At 44.6% G+C, this 20,469-nt stretch overlaps 1 protein-coding gene across 1 annotated transcript; it reads left to right on the forward strand.

Moving 5' to 3' along the window:
• The first annotated feature begins 1,329 nt into the window (after positions 1–1,329).
• Positions 1,330–17,775, forward strand: ZNF365 (zinc finger protein 365). Its single transcript, XM_066191684.1, has 4 exons — positions 1,330–2,400; positions 11,011–11,191; positions 12,829–12,866; positions 15,347–17,775. The coding sequence occupies exons 1-4, from the start codon at positions 1,685–1,687 to the stop codon at positions 15,591–15,593; spliced, it is 1,182 nt and encodes a 393-aa protein (XP_066047781.1). The 5' UTR covers positions 1,330–1,684; the 3' UTR covers positions 15,594–17,775.
• The last annotated feature ends 2,694 nt before the right edge of the window (positions 17,776–20,469 follow it).

Consider the following 20,469-nt stretch of genomic DNA (forward strand, 5'->3'; position numbering starts at 1 on the left):
AAAATGTTGCAGCCTGGATGGTAGCCCACACACTTCAGAGATTAGCTGAAGCTCTGAAAAGCAATTTGAGTAACTTCCTTTGATGTACCATCTGGTGAATAATTTACTGGGAATGTCTTAATCACATCAAAGGTATCTATCAATGTGCTCAGATTTACTCAGTGTTTGAGACTCTGCCTGTATATTGCACTCAAGAAACAGACATATTAGTACAGAATTAAACTTTACTGCAGTACTCCCACAGTAATTAAAAAGAAAAAAAAAAAATCTGCAGTATATTGCCAGTATGGCCCCAAGGACTAGGCTTAGGAAGAGCAATATTTCACTATTACCTCAAAAAAGCTGCTATTCTACAATCACCCTTGCTCATGTTTCCAAAAATATATAAAATAGACATGTATCTGTTGCATTAAAAAAGTTTAGAGGCACATCTCCCTATTCAGAGGACATATTGGCAGGGTTCTCTAACATCAATCACATGGATTCAGACCCAGAGTAGAGATAGACTAGATACAAGGAAGAAAATTTGTCCAGTGAGAGCAGTGAAACACTGGCACAGGTTTCCAGAGATGTTGTGGATGCCCCATCCTTGGAAACATCCAAGGTCAGGCTGGACAGGGCTCTGAGCAGTGTGATCCAGTTGAAGGTATTTCTGCTTATTGCAGGAGGATTGCACTAGAAGGCCTTTGAAGGTCAACCCAAACCATTCTATACGTCTGTGACATCCATTCGTCATACTCTAAATGGAAGTATTAATATTACTGCTTCCCCTCCCTAAATACTGAGACTAAACTGGGGGACATATTTTAAAAAAAACAAACCCAAAAACCCTAAGCAAACAAACAAAAAAAAACCCTCCACAAAACTTTCTGACTTTTAAATATAAAGTCACACAGATAATTATATTCCCCGAAAGCCAAGGCCAGATTATACTTATTTGCATGTGCCAGTCCTGTCTTGCTGCTTAAGTGCTCTAAACTGCGTTATCCTTCGGCGTCTCCCCAAGACACCCCGCGCAGCTCACTCACTGCTCAGCCGTGTTGACAGGACCCCGCAAAGCCCCGCGAACGCCCCCGGCCAGGTGAGCACGGCAGGCGGCTCAGGAGGAGGCGGCTCCGGGGCGGGGAGCGACTCCGGCCCCGAGATCGTGCCCCCGTGGGCGGCGGACACCCAGGCCCGCCCGCAGCCGCCCCCGCCGGGCATCCCCGCCCCTCCGCATCCCGTCCGCATCCCGTCCGCATCCCGTCCGCATCCCGTCCGCATCCCGTCCGCATCCCGTCCGCATCCCCGGCGCGGCTCCGCGTCCCCGCCGCTCCCCGCTCCGCATCCTCGCCCCGCCCGCCCCGCCCCGCGGGCTGATTTACGGCTCTGCTGAAAACGCCGCCCCGCCGCCGCCACCAGCAACAAGTCGGGTGAGTGCGGCGACCTTGCGGGCGGCCGAGGCCCGCGCCGAGCCGGGGCCCGGCGCCGCTCCGCTCCGGCAAGGCCCGGGCGGCGGCCGAGGCGAGCGGAGCCGCGCCGGAGCGAGCGGAGCCGGCGGGGCCGTGCGGCCGGAGCGGCCGCGCCGGGTGGGCGCGTCCCCGGGCGCCGGGCGGAGATGGCGCGGCACCCCTGAGGAATCGCCGGGAAAGTTTCCCAAGTTTCCCGTGGGGCGCGGACGCGGACCGTTCCCTCCCGGCGAGGAATGCAACAGACAGCCCGGGATGAAGGCGGGCACCCCTGGCCGGAGCCGCTCGGCAGCGTCAGCCTCCCCTTCCGCTGCCCGCGATGCGGCGACCACACCAGGTTCCGGAGCCTCTCCTCGCTGCGGGTGCACCTGGAGTACAGCCACAGCTTCCAGGAGAGCAGCCTCCTGGCCAGGAGCAGCCTGTTCTCCCCGCTGAAGGACGCGGAGCTGGTGTCTCCGCCGGAGCCCGCAGCCCAGGCCAGCCCCGGGAGCCCCGGCGGCTCAGCCGCGCAGCCCTTCCTGAACTTGGGCGCCGCGTCCTGCGGGAGCGGCAAGGGCGAGCAGCCGCGGGAGCTGGCAGCGGAGCGGCCCGGCTCCTACCTGGCCAGCTATGTGTCGGCTGAGTCTCCCAGCGAGGTTTCCAAACCCGGCCTCCCGGCCGCTGATTCCAAAGCCTCCTTCGAGGCACACGTCAGAGAAAAGTTTAACAGGATGGTAGAGGCCGTGGACAAAACGATCGAGAAGCGGATCGACAAGCTTACCAAAGAGCTGTCCCAGAAGACGGCGGAGCTGCTGGAGGTGCGGGCGGCGTTCGTGCAGCTGTCCCAGAAGAAGCAGGAGGTGCAGCGGCGAGAGCGGGCCCTGAGCAGGCAGGTGGATGTGGCGGTGGAGATGATCGCAGCCTTGAAGCAGCGGCTCAGCGAGTCCGAGGAGGAGCTTCACCGGAAAGAGGAGTAAGTGGGGAGGCGAGAGCCCATGGCTCGGCGAGGGCTGGCCAGCTCCCGCGTGAGTGACAGCCTTGGGGGAGAAGAGAGGGAATGCCTCAGTTGGTTGCTGATCATGAAGGGGCCTGGAGCTCACCAGCTTCAGACCGCTGTATTTCTAGAGTCGTAGCCCCGTGTGACCGTGTCCCCTGCAAGGCAGTGGACAGCTCCCTCAGCAGGTGGCTCTCACGTTTCACTCCCCAGCAACTAACAGGGCAGGGGACAGCTCCCTGAGCAGGTGGCTTTCATGCTTGGCTCCCCGGTGGCTAACTTCTGCACTTTCTAATGCCTGAATTGTGCCTGTGGTTTCCTAGGGGTAGGGACAAGAAGAAGCTCTCATCATCATGTAATCTGAGTTACACTGACACCTCCAATGCATCGTCTCTTTGTGAAGATACGGATGGATAAGTCTGGATGTAGTATGTGAGAGTACCAAGTGGCACCTTTTTCCTCAAGCCATGATGAGGAGGCTGCTTGTGGGGTGTGTGTGTGTCTCCTGTGCATCAACGGAGCTTTACTGAAGACAGCCTTGAAAAGGCCATGTCCAAGCAGTTCGTGTCTAGTGTTTTAGATGGACACAGAACTGTGGAACAGGAATCATTTCTTTGGGATTGGGAAGCAGATGCCAGAATTCTGACTAACCTAAGCCATCTAAAAATACATTCATGATGCATCCATTAAAAATGTAGTGGTAACTGATATATAATTTATACATGAACTACTTAGTTTATTCAGCACTTGCTGAGATCTTTCAGGCTTTTCAGAGCAACACAACTTATTTTAGAGAAATGGAAATAAAGAGCCTTGGTAATGGTGTGCCTCTAAACCAATTCATCAGCTTACAAAAGGAAGACAAGAAGTGGTAGTTGCCATGACACTGATCTTGCAAGAAATAAGGAGGGTGGTGTAGGAGTTCAGTGTAGGAAGTTTGGAGGGCTTTCATCATTCCTTGCTGTAGTCTAAGGACAAGAAAGGAAAGATGAGGTGGCTCCCACATCAGTAGGAACCATCTATCTTGAAGCAGAGCTATAGATTTTCCAGAAGAGGGGATATATAAAGGTGGTGGGATATGAGCTTCTGAGATCTTCCTTGAAGGGATATTCAACAGAATATTCAGTCAGAATATCTGATTTTAAAGTATCAGGTGATCCTCATGGAAGAGAAAATTGAAGAATTTAAGGTGAAGCTGAAGATATTAGTGTAACTGAGGCAGATTGGAAGTATGCTGGAGGGAAGCCATGAAGATTACATATTTTCAAGCAGTTTTGGTATTCCCATCTAGCCAGACTGCCCTCCTGGGCTCTTCCACAGTGTAAGTCATCCTATTTCTTCTAGAAAAGTATCTTAGAGGAGAAAGGATTGCTCTGTGAAGGTCCTTCTTCCCTCTGCAGACTACCAGGAGACCTCAGGTAAGCATCTATCTTAGGCTAGATGCAGAATTTCAGATATCTCAAGTTAAGTGGCATGAATCACCCCACACTAAAGGCAGAATGTGTTTTTAAAAATCAAGAGTAGGATTCCAAAAGGAAAAGCATGACTGTTGGGAGAAAGAAACCATTCAGTGGAACAACCCCAAAGTTCTGCAATGCTGTAGAAGAAAAGACCTTGCAGGAAAAGAGGAAAGGGGCAATTGAGTCATCTGGGTAGAAAGAATGGGTATGATATGGGAGGATTGCAAAGGACACTGGTCTTTGAAAAGAGCAAGACAGCTTAAGTTGTGATTTTTAACTGTATTAGGAAAAGGAACAAGGAAGAGGCCACTTGCTCTTTGGCAGAATACTTACCAGCTGGTGTTCTGAGGCCAGAAAAGACTGAATACAGAATGAGGAGAAGTGGGAAACATTGTCCTTCACACTAGGACATTGCCAGGCTCAGGAAAGGGGCAGGAGCTCAGATGATTGCTGTTAGAATTCTAGTCTTGAAGGGAGGAGGGTGAATGCATAAATGATGAGATAGCTCCTAAGTTGGTGTTACGGGGAAGGCTGAAGGTTACTTGGCTAGTAAGAAACACTAACCAAAAGAGGCAGCTGCGCAGGAGACTTCACAGAGCACAGGGTACTGCTCTTCAGGGTCTTGATTTCACTTTCAACAGAAAGACTTGGAAGCAAGAGCAGCACTAGGAATGAGTGAACAGCTCTGACACAGTAATGTGTTAATTTCTAAAGGTAAATTGGTAACAACAGTGACATTTGTCTGCCTTTCTTACGGGCTGTTGGTAAACTCTGAGACCTGTCTATATAGTCCATGCTTTGTGTGTTCGAAACTTACTTCGTCTGCTAAAAAGACACTGTCCTTCAAAAAAGGATCTCAACTTTGGCTCTGATTTCTGGAAGAAGTCCAGATGATTAGAAAGCCAAACAAGACTGCTTAATGGAAATTGCAGAAGCAGTTCTCGCTGCAGACTGTGGAAAGTCAAAGGCATCCCTTAGGGACTGCTTTGATACTTGCTGACCTTCAGAAATAAATGCTTTCATCAGTTTCTTAAGATTTTTTTTTTTCCATAAGCAATCTTGTGAATATGGATAACTTTTCCTAAAATTAGCATTGGTATTGAGCTAGTGTAGCTGCAAATCTTTTCCTCTTAGCAGCAGAAAAAACACCTTCCCTGAAACATCTGAGTGTTGGTTTAGACCATCAGCAGGAACAGGGCTACCCATTTGAAGAGCTTGTAGCATCAGTGGGGTTATCTCTTCAGACTTGTCAGTTGCTTATTTTTTGTTTGTTTTAAATGTTTTGTTTGTTTTAAATAAGGCCTTTAGCAGTCCGACAAAGACAGCAATGAAGTGAAGATACCTCTTTAGTTAAATTTTCTCTTTGTTTCCTTACAAAAATGGCAGTGGCAATCTGCATGCAGGTGTGTGCTGTGATACTGGTGTGAGGCCCTCGTGGAGGTGAACGGTGTCGAGGGGTAGGACAGCTGGAGGTACAACACTGACTGCACTAATACATGGTTGAAATGGTATTACTCCAAGCACAGAGCTGCTGAGCAAAGGAATTATTTAATTAGAAAAAGTGCCCTGAAAGGGATTATTCAATGTTTGACGAAGGAGAATGCAACTCAGAATGACTGCTGTGATCTTAAAGATAACACAGAAGCATGCCCAAAGGGCATAAGACTTTGTTGAATAAGATATCAAGAAAACCATTGAAACAAAAACCAGCTCTGAACTTAACTGCTAGAGGACACTGGGAGGCTTGTTTCTGGATGTTATGTAAGAAAATTGGAACTGGTAGAGTTTGATTTTCAGTAAGTCTGAACAGGGCAAGCATTTGAAGCAATGGTCTTTGGCTGGAATCTACCTTCAATGGTAACTTAAACAGTTTCACTTTGTCTCCTAATCATACAGAAAGATCATTAATGTTTGTACCTTGCCATATCTCTGACAGTAATTCCTCTAACCAGTCTAATGCATTTGTTTTGAGACTGGTCATGCCTCTGCTCTGACATAGCCCGGAATGCAAGGATTATTTCAGAATAGCTGTTGTGGGCAGTAGTTATTCTTGCCAGTGGCTTCACCTTAATTTTGCAATTAATGAAATTACCTGTGCAGATAACATCTTGACAAGGGCATTAAGAGCTGGCTTTTAGAGATCACTGCAGCTTGTGCTTTATAACAGCTTTCCTTAAAACAAGGATTTCAGTGGTGCGACAAAACAGTTTTGATTTGCTTTAAGCAGAGTACAAATACAATTACACATTGTTCTTCCACCCTCAGTTTTAGGTAATGCTGCTCCCTCTTTCCTGTTTCCTTTCATCTTCCTACTCAAGAGATTACTCCCCCCCGTGCAGCTGCACAGGGTTAAGCCTAGCGTGACTGTCCCACAGAATGGCTCCGTGAAATAAAGCTTATAATCCTTTGTGTCCCCCCAGTAAATTCAGGGCTCAGATCTAGAACACAGCCCACTGAATGGGTGCAATAACTTTCTGAGGGAGGAGGTGTAAATCTCTTAAATCAAATGTGCTTTTAGTGGTGTGGTAATGTGAAACCACAACCTAATGAAGAACAGTAGCCTTCAGGCAAAACCAGCAGTTGGGTGTTTTTGGATGGATAAGGTCACTGGCATTAATACTTAATGAATATACATATTAAATATTTTGACGAGTAAATCACTTTACTACTTACTGTAGTAGGAATTTTCCCACCTTCAGGTAAAATAATGTGTTTGGTTTTCTGTTGATTTCAGGCAGAGTTATGCTGAATGTAATTCTCTAAAGTGATTTGATACTGGGTGCAGAAGCTGCACGGAGCCTCATGCTTATCTCCGTGTACAGAGCAGCTGCAGGTGTCAGTGTTGCTGTGCACAGTCCTGGGGCCAGTGCTATGCATCCGTGGGAGGGCTTGGTTGCAATGTGAGAAATCATTAGCCCTTCTTGCCAGGTGTTAAGGAGCTGGAACTGTCCCACCCTCTGCATCTACTCAGTGTATCACATGCTTGGCTGCTGAAATTCATATAAATACTAAACATACCCCAGGATCCCTGTGCTGGCAACTGCTCCAGTAAACAAGAACTGCAGCTCGCTCATCCTAAATGAGCGCTGAATAATCTAGCCGTAAAGGCAGGAGAATAAATGTCACCTAGTCAGCCTATGATTTATAACTTTATTTACCACATCTCAAGTTGTTTCATGGTAACAGCCTCCATAAAGAAGTTTTTGGGCTGGGCTGCAGTTGGGATGCAAAATGCCAAACTGCTGAAGTCTAGTTAACTGTAACAGGTTAACTCCCTGGCAGAGTCAGGTTAAAATAAAACCTTTGGCAGCAAATCTTACTTACTTACAGTGAGTTCTTCCCTCTGCACTTGTTTTTTCAGCTGAACTCCTCTGAGGTGCCTACTGTACTGCAATAAATTTCCCCCGGACTCCTCTGGCTCTGGGAAGAGCTCCTTCTGACACTCTGGCAGTACAGGCATCTCCTGCTCCTCTTGGACACCTCCCAGGTTGCATCTGCCTTGTCTTTCCCTCTCACTTGCCTCACCCTGCTGCTGGCAGCTCAATACACCCTCTGCTCTCTGGGCAGCAGGAGCGATTCCCTCTTCCTGAGGGGTTTTGTCTGACAGGAGCACCCCCAAGACAAAGCAAGAAAGCCACCTGTCTCCCTGCTGCCCAGTCACCGCCCTGTAAACATTTTGCATACAGTGTACCTTAGTATTGGTATTGTAAACTGTGAACAGAGGAGGTTACGGACATTTAAGAGATCAAGGGTGCACTAAGCATCATCTCCAGCACTCAGAAAATGTACTGTCAGGATGTGTTGCTTACCCCTATAAGCAAGTGCCATGGTGCAGAGCTGGGTGAAAGGGGGCAGGAGTCTGCTGGACAGAGAGAGCAGAGCAGTAAAGAGAGGATGCTGAGAGCAGAAGAGTTCTCAGGGAGAGTTAATAAGTCCATTAGCCTTTTCTCAATATAACAGAAGTGCTCCAGATGTAGAATAATCAGTGCAGGGTAGCAGAGACCCCCTTGTTAGAAAGGGCGACTCCTCAGGTCTGAGCCAGGCTTTAACAAAATGATTCCTGTCTCAGGTGAATGCTGCTGGCACGGCTGTGCTGTCAAGACACAGAGGCCAGTGGGCCCAGGCTGCTGTGCTCTGCTTTATGCCTCTACCAAGTGGGCCCCACAATATTCATGGCTTTAGCCTCCCCCTGACTTCGTGAAGAGTAGTGTCAGACCTCTGTGGACATCCGTCTTTCCACGAGCATAAGAACACAGAGTGAAAGACAGAAATCCTGTCATATAATCCTCAAAAACTTGGCAGAGGTCTGGAGAAATAAACTGAAAGTAAAATAAAGAATGTAAGCAAAAAATCATCACAGATACCCAGAAATAAAAGTGAAGGGGCAGGGTCATCAGTATGGCTAAGAAAAAGTCTGGGCAAACTACAAGAGACAAGAAGGGCAATTAGACAGATAAACAGCAGCTGCAGGAAGCTACATGAGTTCTTTGAACCATTTCCCTGTTGTTCACAGTGGGAGGAGGGTAAAAATTCTTCTGGGAACTCCCTTCAGGTACCCAAGGCATAGCTGTGGCATGGAGTGAGCTCTCTGAGGAAGAAGTGTTGGAGCAAGTAGAGAGACCTATTAGCAGTCACTCCTCAGGGCTTGATCTTGTTCTTCTGAGAGATGAGAATGAAGTGGAAACAAAGAAAGTAGCTGAACTAACACAAGTGCTGCTTATCGGTGCAAGGCATGTGACAGAGCCCTGATGCGTGGGTTTGTTCTGGCTCCTGTCTTTCCAAAGGGAATTTACAGAGTGCATTTCAGCCCAAAGGAAAAATTTTAGATTAAAGTTATTAAAGGTAGGTTCAGAGGCTGTACTGAGGCAGCTAAACAGAGGGAAGTTATGGATATGCTACTACTGCTGCTGCTAACAGTTCCTACAAATAATGGCTTTTAGGATGCCAAGTTATCTTTAGTCTAGAAAGCAAGGGCAATATTAGGGAATTTATTGACATATGAATCTCTCCTCCTCCTGATAGTCATCTAGATCTTCCTGAAAAAAGCATTGCTTCCCCCGGCCTCCTTATGGCATATTAATGGTATATTTGTAGGAAAGGAGAATCTGTTGGTGATTATTCATGCCATAGAACAGACAACTAATGAATTCTTATTAATTACCTTTGCTGACATAATTACAAATGTTAGCATTCTTGAAACTATCACCCTTTTAAAAAAATGCCAGTTGCTCATGTTTGTGTCCTCGTGTTGCAGCAAAACTCAGAAGCTGACTGTGTCCCTGGGAGGGACATCCTCCTGGTGTCCCAGGCTGGCAGCTCCCTGCTCTCCCACCTTCCCACTTGAGGGTCAGCAGGCTCTGAGCAGCTCTTCCTTACCCAAAAGGAAGGGATTTGGGGCCAACCTGCTGAGCTGCTGTCCTTTTGAGCTCCCTGTGCCCTGTAAAAGAGGACCCTGATGAAACAGCAAGGGCTTCAGGTTGCTCCTACGTTAACCCAAAAGCATCGTGAAACCAAAGAAGTCACAGTGCAGTGACAACTAAGCCCTAAAATTGACCTTAATGAGTTTAGATTGGCTTCTCCCTAAGCATTCCTCTGTGGCTCTTTTGGTATCAGGTTGCTCTGGGCAACCTAATAATCACTAAAAGTGTTCAGAGCCTTGAAATGAAATGGATTAACCGAGCTTAACAAACAAGTTACCTCTCTGTTTCTTAAGCCAGATTTTATGGGTGAGTTAATATAAACTAATACTCATCAATGTTCTTCATCCAAACAATATGTCCTTTTTTTTTTTTTTTTTTTTTTACTTCATTCCTACCATTAGATCAGCCGTGCAAACAGAGCTCTGCTGTAGTAGAGAGCAGGCAGGCACAGCCTGAATCCCAGGTGGTGAATTTCCATGGCTGACCACTCCTGCCTAAGTCTTAGCACAAAGCAGCTCACTGTTGAAACAACTATACTACATTAAACCAATTAACTACAACTATGCTGAGTTAAAACAACTGAATGCAGAGAAACTTTGGATTGGTTACAAACAAGCTAAGCTTTGAAAGGTTGTTTCTCCCACAAACTTGTTTCATGGTTTCTACTTTAAATGCTTTTTCCTCAGGCAGTGTATTTCTACTGAGCAATCCTGCCCTTTCTCGTTTGGCAAGCACTGGTTCCCTCAATTCCCACCCATTTTGTACAAAGCAAAATTTAACATGGTTCCATTGGCAGAGTAGAAAATATTTATCCTGGCATTTATTGACCAGGGAAGTCCTACATGCTCAGATTTGTCTTCTTTTGTAATACATGCTTCTACCTATTACCAAACTTCTTCCACCCAAATGGTCCTCTGATACCAGAGGTCGAAATGGTGTCCTGATTACTGAAAGTAAGTATGCAGAGAACTCTGAAGTGAGCAGTGTCTCAGCACAGAGCTGGGAGCTTTCACAGTCACTGGTGCTGTTTCTTCCAGTTGTGTTACCAGACAAGACACGTTCCTCAGCTCCTTACCTAAAACTTGCTCTTCCCACACATATACTCCTTGGTCTATAATCTGTAGATTATCTGTTAACCCCTCATGCTCCCTCTGGCTCCAGGTCATAACACCAATATTTGGACATGTGGGATTGCAGCCTAAATGAAGTTTAATGGCCACAGTAGCTCCTTTGAGTTAAGAACCATCCCAGCAGCAACATTAAGCAACTGCTGCTAGATTGTGATGAAATGAAAAGATAAATTTGGGAGTTCATCTGTTTCTCTTCGTGTTTCAGAGCTGATATTCTCATGGTTTAGTAAAAAAAGAGAAAGCAGATACAGCTGTCTCCAGATACCTTGAGAAGTGATGCTTAATGATATTTCTCCCCTGTGGGCCACGAAAGACTATTTCCAAGACACCAAGTAATATGAAAAAGCCCACCTCAAGCCTACTGCCCACAATAAACTTAAATTCAACGTTCAGGTTTCCAGATCTTCACTTTGTCCCCCAAAAAGTTGAAATCCTTTGATAATGGTGAGGGACAGTAATTAGCCACCACTGGCCATCGACGTGACAAACTGGAGAAACACCAGTAATTTTTGACAACGGTGAGACCAGGGCCCTGCTGTTGTCTAAATGTGGCCTCTTTGCAACGTTTCCATCTTGCAGAGAAGTTGTTACTTTCAACCACTTCCTGGAAGAAGCAGCAGAGAAAGAAGTGCGGGGGAAAGCCAGGCTGCAGCACTTCATTGAGAACCTCTTGCAGCGCGTGGACGTGGCAGAAAGGCAGCTAGAATATTACCAAAACCAGCAGATGGTGTGCAACCACACCGATGTCAGCGAGCACGTGGTAAGCCAGCAGAGTCCTTCCCCTTACTGTCACCCTCCCCCTGGAGCCAAAGTACTGGAGTTTGGATGTGGGTGGTCTCAGTGGCTCATGCTAATCACTGCTCAGGCAGATGGACATTTGGGAAATGTACCCTTAGGCGTGTTTTAGTTGTGTTTTAAACTGCCACTTTACACGAGGGAAGGGGGCAGAGAGCGTAAGAGCAGCAATAGCCAGAGGTGGTAAAGGGAGAGTAATGAAGTATTTGATAGATATTTAAATGTTTTTCCAGCTTTGGCTATTGCTGCCATTTCCTTTGCCATGAGCATTTTTTTTTAAAATGTGACTTGGCAGTCTTTTTGGGATGCCTAAAGATTTTCAGGAAAAGACATAGATCCCTATAGGTGATATATCAGCTTGCTGGCAAATCATCTTGCTTTTAGTGGTTACCTATCATGGGACTCTTAGAAATGGTGAATGGATTCCCACAGCCCTGTACCCCATGGATTAGAAATCCCAGAACATTACTTGTTAAAATAGACTATTTACCACAGCCCTCATTTTTAATACCTGAACTCAGTATTTTCCTACAATGCATTACATTTATATGATAAGTTTTAGACACAGGACTTCCAAGGAACATTTCATCATTCCTCTAAGGTCATCCATCCAAATATTGATGACCATCCTGACCTTCAGGAGATACAGGAAAGTACACCATGAGATGGCTCCAGACTCCAGCCAAGACAGATGACAAGCAAAGTCAGGCTGGGTAAAAATCCATCTGCAAAGTGTGGACAGTACCGGGGACAGAAGGAACATTTACAAGAACATAATCATTTTCAGATGCCAAATCTGACTTGCTTGTCTCAGTGACTTCATTAAATGATATTCAAAGGCTCAGCATAGAAGCTCTGATGAGAGCTCAATACAAAGAACCTATTTAGTACTAAAATCAATTTAAGCTGAGCTGGCATTAAACACCTCCTTTTCTGACCCCCACCAAAAGAGGGACTAGACACAGTGTTTCCACACTGTGAACCAAACTGCTGAACAAAATGAAGCCATGCAAATTTGGGCTGGCATTGAAGCTCTGCTGTCCCTAGTTGGTGTCAGGATTTGCAGAAGGGGGAGAGAAATGCTTGTGTCCTCACCCTCCACCCTTCAGTGCAAGTCTGGCAGAGCCAAGGGCTTGTGGCTGGAGTTTCCTAGCCACTTGTGTAAAGGAAATGTATCACTGAAACATTAAAGGATCTGAGAGAAAGTTAATTTCATACAGCTTGTTCAGCCACTGCCCTTTATTAATTATCTTGAACACAGTAATTACTTCTCATTGTATCCATGCTGTTTAATCTAATGTGGAAGATCTCTGTTCAGCCCACACTTCTTTAGCAATTTACTTTGATTATAGTTACAATAAAAATAATGGGAAAAATCCAGCCACTAACAACTCACACATTCTGAATTTTAAAAGCATGTTCATAAGAGGGAGGGGTAATAATCTGTAAAAGAGGCAGCTTTTTTGGTTTCTTTCATGAATGTTCTAGTTTTGACAGCACATGAGAATGGAAATACAATTTTAAAGATTGTGTGTATTTTATCCTTGTACTTTAATTACTTGAAAATGTTATAGTAATAACCTGTTTTTTTTTTCATTGCAGTTTACAGATATTTCATTAAATAAGAAACCCAGATGCCTGTATGTATATCTCCTTTTTTTTACATAAATACACTAAGTTGATATGCTTGCATTTCTGCTTTTGCATTTTGCCTTACAGGTTGGGACCTGCATGTGGTCTATATTTATATCATGTAATTTAGGAAAAACAGATTTCTGCTAAAACTAAACTAAAATCCGATATTCTCTAAAAAAAATAAAGAATGCTAATTTTCTGTTAAACAAATTACTCCTTCCTGCTGACTGTAATAGCCTCCTGCAAAGCTACAGGAGCTGAGTGTCTTTGGCAAACGCGGCCCAAGTTTCAGTTGAAAATACCTTTAACATTCTATAGGTAGGAGAGAGACAGTTGTCATTTCCTAAGTGACAGTAACAATCATATAACCTGAGGAAGCTGGGGCACCAACAATCTCAGGTTACTCAAGCAGCTGTCCTGGGAGCAGCAGAACTAATTGGGCTGGCCTCCCATGTTTTTGTGACTTGGTCATGAGTCCCAGCAGGTGGTTTGGAGCATCATGTGCTGCCTGGCCAAGTGACAGTCAGGCAGTGCACCCTTCTTCAGGGCAGCCTTTCCTTGCGGGGACACAAGTTTAGGACTTTCTCCCATTGCACCACCACAAGTCATTCTCTGTAACACAACAGATGAGGAATACTTGTCAGTAGAAATTCAGTCTCTCTTACAGTCAGTTATGTTGCAGAGCTGCTGCTTTCCCACATCTGGAAAAAGCATTTTCCACATCTGGAGCTGGCAGCTTTGCATCTCACGTGCAGGGACCTGCATCTTCCTCCATCTTGGGTACTTTCTTACCCTGACTGTGAACTGGGGACAGACATCCATCTTCTCTACCATAAAGTTGTTCAGTTGAAATACAGTTTAGCCCCTTTAGGTAGCCCCTCAGATCATATTGACCTTGACCTTGTGGTTTTAATAGCTTCATTCAGTGCAGCAGAGGACTGCCTAACATCACCTGCATTAATGCCTGTGTATGCTTTGGGAATAAATTATGCAGCTTCTTCACATAACAGCATCTGAGAAAAACAGAACACTGGATCTTTAAACAACAACTGAGTGATGGACTGCAAAAAACAGTACCCAAGAACTGATGGTAAACTGGAGTGGCCAACGCTTGTGCATTTACACAGCTCATTCCTAAACCCAGCAAGTGGTCAGAGCCCAGGCCTGCAGCAGGCCAGGATGACACAATTAAGTGTCAATTAAGTGCTCCAGTTTGGACCTGCACAGCATTTCACCCCCGTAAACCTCCCACTGGCGAAATCTGCTAGCCAGGTGATGCTGTTGCATAGGTAAGGCTTAGTTCCTACAATGTCAGATGGCCCTCACTGCCTCCTACCAACAAAAACAGATTTCCATGACACCTTCTCATCTTCCTAAAGAGTAGGAGAGAGTTTACATTGTACACATGTGAGTAACCACAGCTCTTTCTAAAACTGGCTTGGCCAACTGGGCAATATGATTTAACTCTCAGAAGAAGTAATACTACAGATAGGTGGTTTTCAGAAATAACAGACTATGGAAAATAGCCCCATGGGATCCCTTAAGAGACTGACTTGTACATCAGCACATCTGCTCTTCACTTCAGTCACAGGAGCTGGTGCCTTACTTTCATAGTTCTGCTGTTACACTACATGTGTCTGCTGTAAAACATTTCAGGATCATGTTAAAAGGGACTATAATGATCTTAGCTAAACTGTGGAACTGCAGTTTGGATGTAATATTTCAGAGCAGAGTGCATGGTTCAATCTTTGCAGCACTGGGCACTTTGCTGTCACTCCACCTGAGCTCACCAATTTCTGCAAATCTTGCTGGGCTTGAACCATCACAGAGAGAACAAAGAACTCAGCTTACTTTGGCCTTTAAGCTTTCATATCCTTCTTCCCTCCAGTTCTTGTATTCCCCTTTCTTCTGTTTAAAATCAAAGCCTAGAAGGGAAGCTAAAGTTTCCCTGGATGGGTGGTCAGCACAAAGGCAGAGCATGGAGTTTCCTGAGCTCTCCTGGGCCATTTGGAGCTCCCTGGGGCATGGGCGCAGTCCAGGGCAGCAGTGAGATTCCACAAAGAAGTCCCTACACTTCCTGCACCTACTTTTTACTCTTACTGGTGCCGTGTGGTCTTCCAAAGACCAAGGGATGTTCATTCTTTGTAGAATGTTGATGTGAACATGTGCATCTTTAAAATCCCTGCAGATTACCAAGTATAAACCTCAGTAAGGTCTCAGCACTCCAAAATCAGCAGGAAGCTGATCAGAATGAAAGTGTAGATGAACACACATGAAGAGAGCACCAGGGGTTATTTTAGTGAGGAATGCTTTTGAATACTGAGAAATGTAATTCATCTTGCAGCTCTGTTTTTAACATGGAGCCTCATTCCATAAAACAAGACTATTTATGTCTTCAAAAACGTAAGGGTTTGGGATATTTTGGGGACCTATCAGTTTGCAAGGCTGAATAACACTTATTAATAATCACTGTTATTAATTTCAGGAGCAGAGGAAGTCAACACGCTTCATATAACATCGCTGATGCAAAGCCTCATTCCTTTCAAAAAGGAAGGATCTTGTTGAAAAAAGCAAAGGATGAAAAAGCCAGCTTGCAGCCAGTGAAATGCTTCTATGAATCTGTTGATTGCCCAAGAGAAATATGGAGAGCACAAAAGAAGGGTGAACCGGTCTGCTCTGCCAGGAAAGTGAGTGCAAAATCAAAGATGGGTAAAAAGGCCAAAGCGCTATAGGAACGGTGAGCAATATACAGCAACACAGGAACTTGGCTTCAACACAACAAATATTGAACGAAGTTAGTCATCCTACTTTTTCCTATTCCATCTGGCCATGCCAAAACATATCAGATATAATATACAGAAATATATACATATGGAAGTTTTATAATATTTAGTTATGCCATTCCCTCTTTGGGCGCTATAAAAGAAGTGACATTTTATTCAGTTTACATGGAGGTTTTTCTATTTATTCACGTATTTATTTATTTATTTAGCCATTTATAGAGCTTACTTTAAATGACTGCAGTTATCTTGCTGGGCAGTACTGTGGCTGTATGTTTCATTATTTTAGTGGCAGCATGTGGCCTGGTAATTTATTTTCCATCTGTGTTATTCCTGAAGTTCAGAGGAATCCATTTAATTGGCACCTAAATATTCAATCTTTCAGCTTAGGTAGGTGTAAGATCAGTGACTAACAGACATACTTGGATGCAAAAGGCCTACTCAAAGTCGCTTGAAGGCTGTTTACAGCAGTAGATTGCAACCCTGGGGTTTTGGCTATAAGCACATTTCCATCTTTTATTAAATACCTTAAACTACTTGATCCTGCCAGCAGCCACGTTGTCTGTTGGTACAAGTTTGGGCTCCTCTGAGGTGTCCCTTAGCAAGGAGACCAGAAGCTGCCCTGACAAGCACAGGCCAAATTGGGAATTTCAGTGCCAAGTGGCAGCAGCAGGTTCTCAGCTGTGGTGCAGCAAGGGAGAGGCTGAAGCAGCGTGTTACTGCATGGCGTTGTGTTCAATGTCTGTGCTTGGTCTTAGGCATGAGAAACCCAAATAACCATGATTATAACCCAAATCCTTCACATTTTTGTCTCTGAAGAATCTTTACGGGGCTGAGAGATCACTGGCTTTGATCTAAGAACCCAAGCGCAAGGCATTTAGAGATGGCTGCAGAACAGAACTGTGTGTGTTTACACTGGTTTGTGCCAATTAAAAGGATCCTTATTTATCAGAGAATTTATTTATCAAGATGATTTTTTGTGTGTACAGTTTTTTGGTAACATGAATCCTCATGCCATGTTTACAGATATGAACATCCTGATGATGTTCCTGATGAGATTTGTTTTCTCAAGAAAAAGAAAGGATAGGTGAGACAGGTCTATGTGATTTATTTTTTAAATGCTCATAACAGATGTAAATTGTTTATGTGGAAGGTGATTTTTACAGTATGTGTACAAAGATTTGTGAAAAATGTTTTTCATTTTTATAACGATGTCTGTAAGCAGAACTGAGTATTAAAAGACAGTGTATCACTATGATTACTGCTGCAATAAGCACCCGAGTTGCAATATTTTTAAAGCAGAAGATGACCAATCAGTCAGCTAGGATCAGGTAACTGCAGATGTCATACATTTGTCAGTGTACAGAGCTCCCAGAAAGTAGCAGAGAGAAGAAAGAGTATTATTATTCCTCACTTTTATTTTAAATAGTGTATATGGAACAATCAGATATATGTTTAAAAGTTTCTCAGCACTGTTTCAGTAGAAAGTCACAGTGTAAAACCAATTCAGGTATTTAGGTTGTAATGATACTTCAATATTTATTTAACTATGTCACAAGGCCACACTTGGCCTTACGCTAGGCATTGTGTGTGGTGAAAAGGAGTTGTTCATTGTGTTGCATGGGCTTGGGTCAGATTGTGTGTTACAACGACTTTTATAGGCAAGCTAAAATTCAAGCATTCTTGAGGTTTTTTTCTATTGCTTCCCACATCCTTCCACAAACCTGAAAAAAGGATCTTTTTTTGAAGATAATAAAGGTGTACCTTAGAAAGATAATAAAGTAAAATATATTAATTTGTTTCTTTAGCCAGTTGACACTGAAAGTATATTTTTATTTTTAAATGCCTATCTACTCTGTTAGTCACCAAAGTTAAGTGCAACTACTCGTTCACAAATGAGATGTTTATTTTATTATTTATCATGCCAAAATCTTGACTGTAAGTTGTCCTTTTGGGGGAGGAAGAGGAAAAGAGTAAGAGAAGTTGCATGTTTTTAAACTTTTCAGAGCCTAATTTACACTTACTTGCTAAACAAATGCCAGTTTAGTTAATTAGAAAGAAATTGGATTGTACTGTAATCCCAGGTGAAAGTTTTTAGAATATAAACATTCTAATAATAAAGCTATATTTCTCAGTTACTGTGTCATTTAACTCTGTCAAACACATTGTGTCTTACCAAAGCCTCCAGAACAGCACAGGAAAAGCCAAACAGCAGCAGCTTGGACTTTATTTTGTCCCTCAGATAAAGCACGGCAGTGAAGTAGGGTTGTGACCCTTCCCAGCAATTCACCTACAGACAGTAAGTTATTCCATCTTGCCTACACAGCTCACATGTGTCACCTGCTGCTCTCCTGCTGGGATGGGGCTTGAAAATCATGGCTGAGGTGACCCACAGGGTCAGACAACCTGGCCAAAGCAGAGGAAGGGGGAGTGGAGGGAAGGGTCGGGCAGAGGAAATTAAGGGCAGAGGGGCTCCCAGGGAATGTCAGTGATGGTTCCTCCCTCACACACTGCCAGCTGCAGAGCCATCATTTCATCAGGTATCTCCCTGGTTAGACTTAGAAAGAGAGGTTTTCCCATGGGGGGACCAGGCTCCTGTCTCATTAACAGAGACAGTATTTGAGAAGAACAGGTACCTGCACCAGGCCAAGTACAACCAGCTTTAGCTTGTGGGGATTTCTGAAGTCAGGAAATGTCAATTTTAAAATATTTTTTAAATCTGAAAGTGTTCTGACAAAGCTGACGACTCACCTTTGGAAATGAATTTGGAGTTACTGTGTCTTGGCCTTTGAGATGCTTTGAAGGCACCTCGATAGATTGTATGCTCCCATCAAAGTGAATTTCATTAGGACCTGGATGTCTCATTCCCATATAAATTTTTAAAATCCCACCACAATTATAACTAAAAATATCTCAGAGCAGTATATGTCCAGGCTGGGCCTTTACAGGTGAGCTTTCTGCTTGAAACAAAGTGTTCTGACAGATACGTGACATTATAGGCCAGGAAAACAAGAGGCTAATTGAATCACAGACCTTTTATTAGAGCTATGCATAGACAAAACCAATCATTTTGAGATGCTCCAGCCAGTTGAAGAGAAAGCATGTTTTCAGAGCACTTAATGACATCTGATCCCTCCCCCCAGCTCTGACTCAGTTGTAACAACAGCCTCCCCCTACCCAGAGAAGATCTGAACACATTTGTTTTGCTTCAAGGAGAGTTACTGCAAATATTCAATGGGATATTCATATTCAAAGAGATGGCCACCATTTAGAGCAGCTACTAGGTCAAACAAATTGTCACTTCTACCATCCCTAATAATCCTTCCAATGCCATCGGCTCTTTCAAGCTACTTGAGCAAAATCCAGCTCTTCTCTCTCTTTATTCTGCGTCATCAGAGCTGCCTCTATTTGTTCTTACCTCAGACTAATGCTGATTGTTTCCATACATCCTGTCTGAAGTGGCTAGAGTGGATTATTTAGTGCTCTCTGCAGTGAGCATGGGCATTATTTTTTATTGTTTTTTTAGAAAAATTAGTCCCAGAAGTGATTTTACTACATGAAGCTCTTAAAAATAGATCCTGCTGCAACACAAACAAAATGTCCTTTCCCATTTTGTTGCTAATGCCACCCTCTATCTAGCCATGCTTTTTTTATTCTGATCTCTTGAATTTTCATTTTTACATCTCTCCAAGGAGAAGGAGAAACAAGCAACATAAATTAAATGCAATCATTGGTCCGACAAAGCTTTTCCCTTCTCACTGTCTCAGTTCTAGCATCTCGTACTGCAAGCAGGTAGAAGTTGGCTTGAATTTTTCATAAAATCATGGGAAAAAAGTATATACAACAGATTTTGAGATCATTAGAATGTTGTGAAAGAGGAAGAGGCTCTTCTGAGCTGAGAGAGAAAGAGGAAGAGAGATACTCCACTTCCTAGAGAAGTCACTTTCAAAGATAAATATGACAGGTTGGAGGAATTTAGTGTGTGCTGGTGTGAGATGAGGGAAAGCCAGAGTCACACATAAGGCAGCAGTGAAAGGATGGGGGCCTCATTACTGCCTGCTGTTTCTAAGGGGCTTCGACCTACAAAACATCAGCATAGATTCAGCCTGACACATTCAGTCCTTAAATCACGCTTCGCACACGTTTTGCAGCCTAATTACTAATTTCGAAGTAGTAGACTTTAGCACTAAAGTTACCAAGACATTCCCCAACCTCTGTTCATAGTATTTGTTCAAGGCATACATATTTTCCTTACAGTGGGAACCTGTGCTTGTGGGGGTCAGCAGTGAGGGATTTCTGTCCCTGCTGTCTCCCGTCTCTGCTCAGTGACTGATGGCAGCTGGCTGAGTGCCAGCAGTTCTGCCAGACTCTCGCCCCACTGCCTGGCAGCCGGTTCCCACAGCAGTGCTTTCCTTTACAGAACTTGGCCGATTTGTCTGCTTCCCTGCCCTAGTTCCCTCCTTTCTACCAACTCAGTGCCTTTAACATGAGAGAAGGCTCACGCAGCAGCTGTGTTCCCTGACCCTCTGCCTGCTCATAAGTCACTGCCTCGCGCCAGAGACACTTGCAAAATGCTTTCTGTGGCAGCCCGTGGGCAGCTGCTGCCCTAAGGTGGCACATTCCCGCTAGTTCTGCCAGCCTGGGTGACAAGCCTGCCCGTCGCCGTTCGTGCTGCTCGTGCCTGTTGGCACACAGGAGGGCTGACTGAAGGTCACAGGGATGTGTTCCTGAGAGCACCTCTGCAGCCCATCACCCCTCAGCTGGAGAATGAGGGTAACCTTGGCTACGTGTCCTACACTTCAGAAATATTTTCACAAAAAATGTTGCA

The sequence above is a fragment of the Chamaea fasciata genome, unplaced genomic scaffold (assembly GCF_029207755.1).
Source record: "Chamaea fasciata isolate MVZ Bird 193981 ecotype frontalis unplaced genomic scaffold, bChaFas1.0.hap1 SCAF_9, whole genome shotgun sequence".
Taxonomy (NCBI): Eukaryota; Metazoa; Chordata; class Aves; order Passeriformes; family Sylviidae; genus Chamaea; species Chamaea fasciata.

Bases quoted from the DNA above. Each gene is read 5' to 3' on its own strand.
- ZNF365 (XM_066191684.1), top strand. From the start codon at position 1,685: ATGCAACAGACAGCCCGGGATGAAGGCGGGCACCCCTGGCCGGAGCCG. The intron at 11,192-12,828 runs GTAAGCCAGCAG...TTTTCATTGCAG, and splicing joins CCGATGTCAGCGAGCACGTG to TTTACAGATATTTCATTAAA. The intron at 12,867-15,346 runs GTATGTATATCT...TATTAATTTCAG, and splicing joins AATAAGAAACCCAGATGCCT to GAGCAGAGGAAGTCAACACG.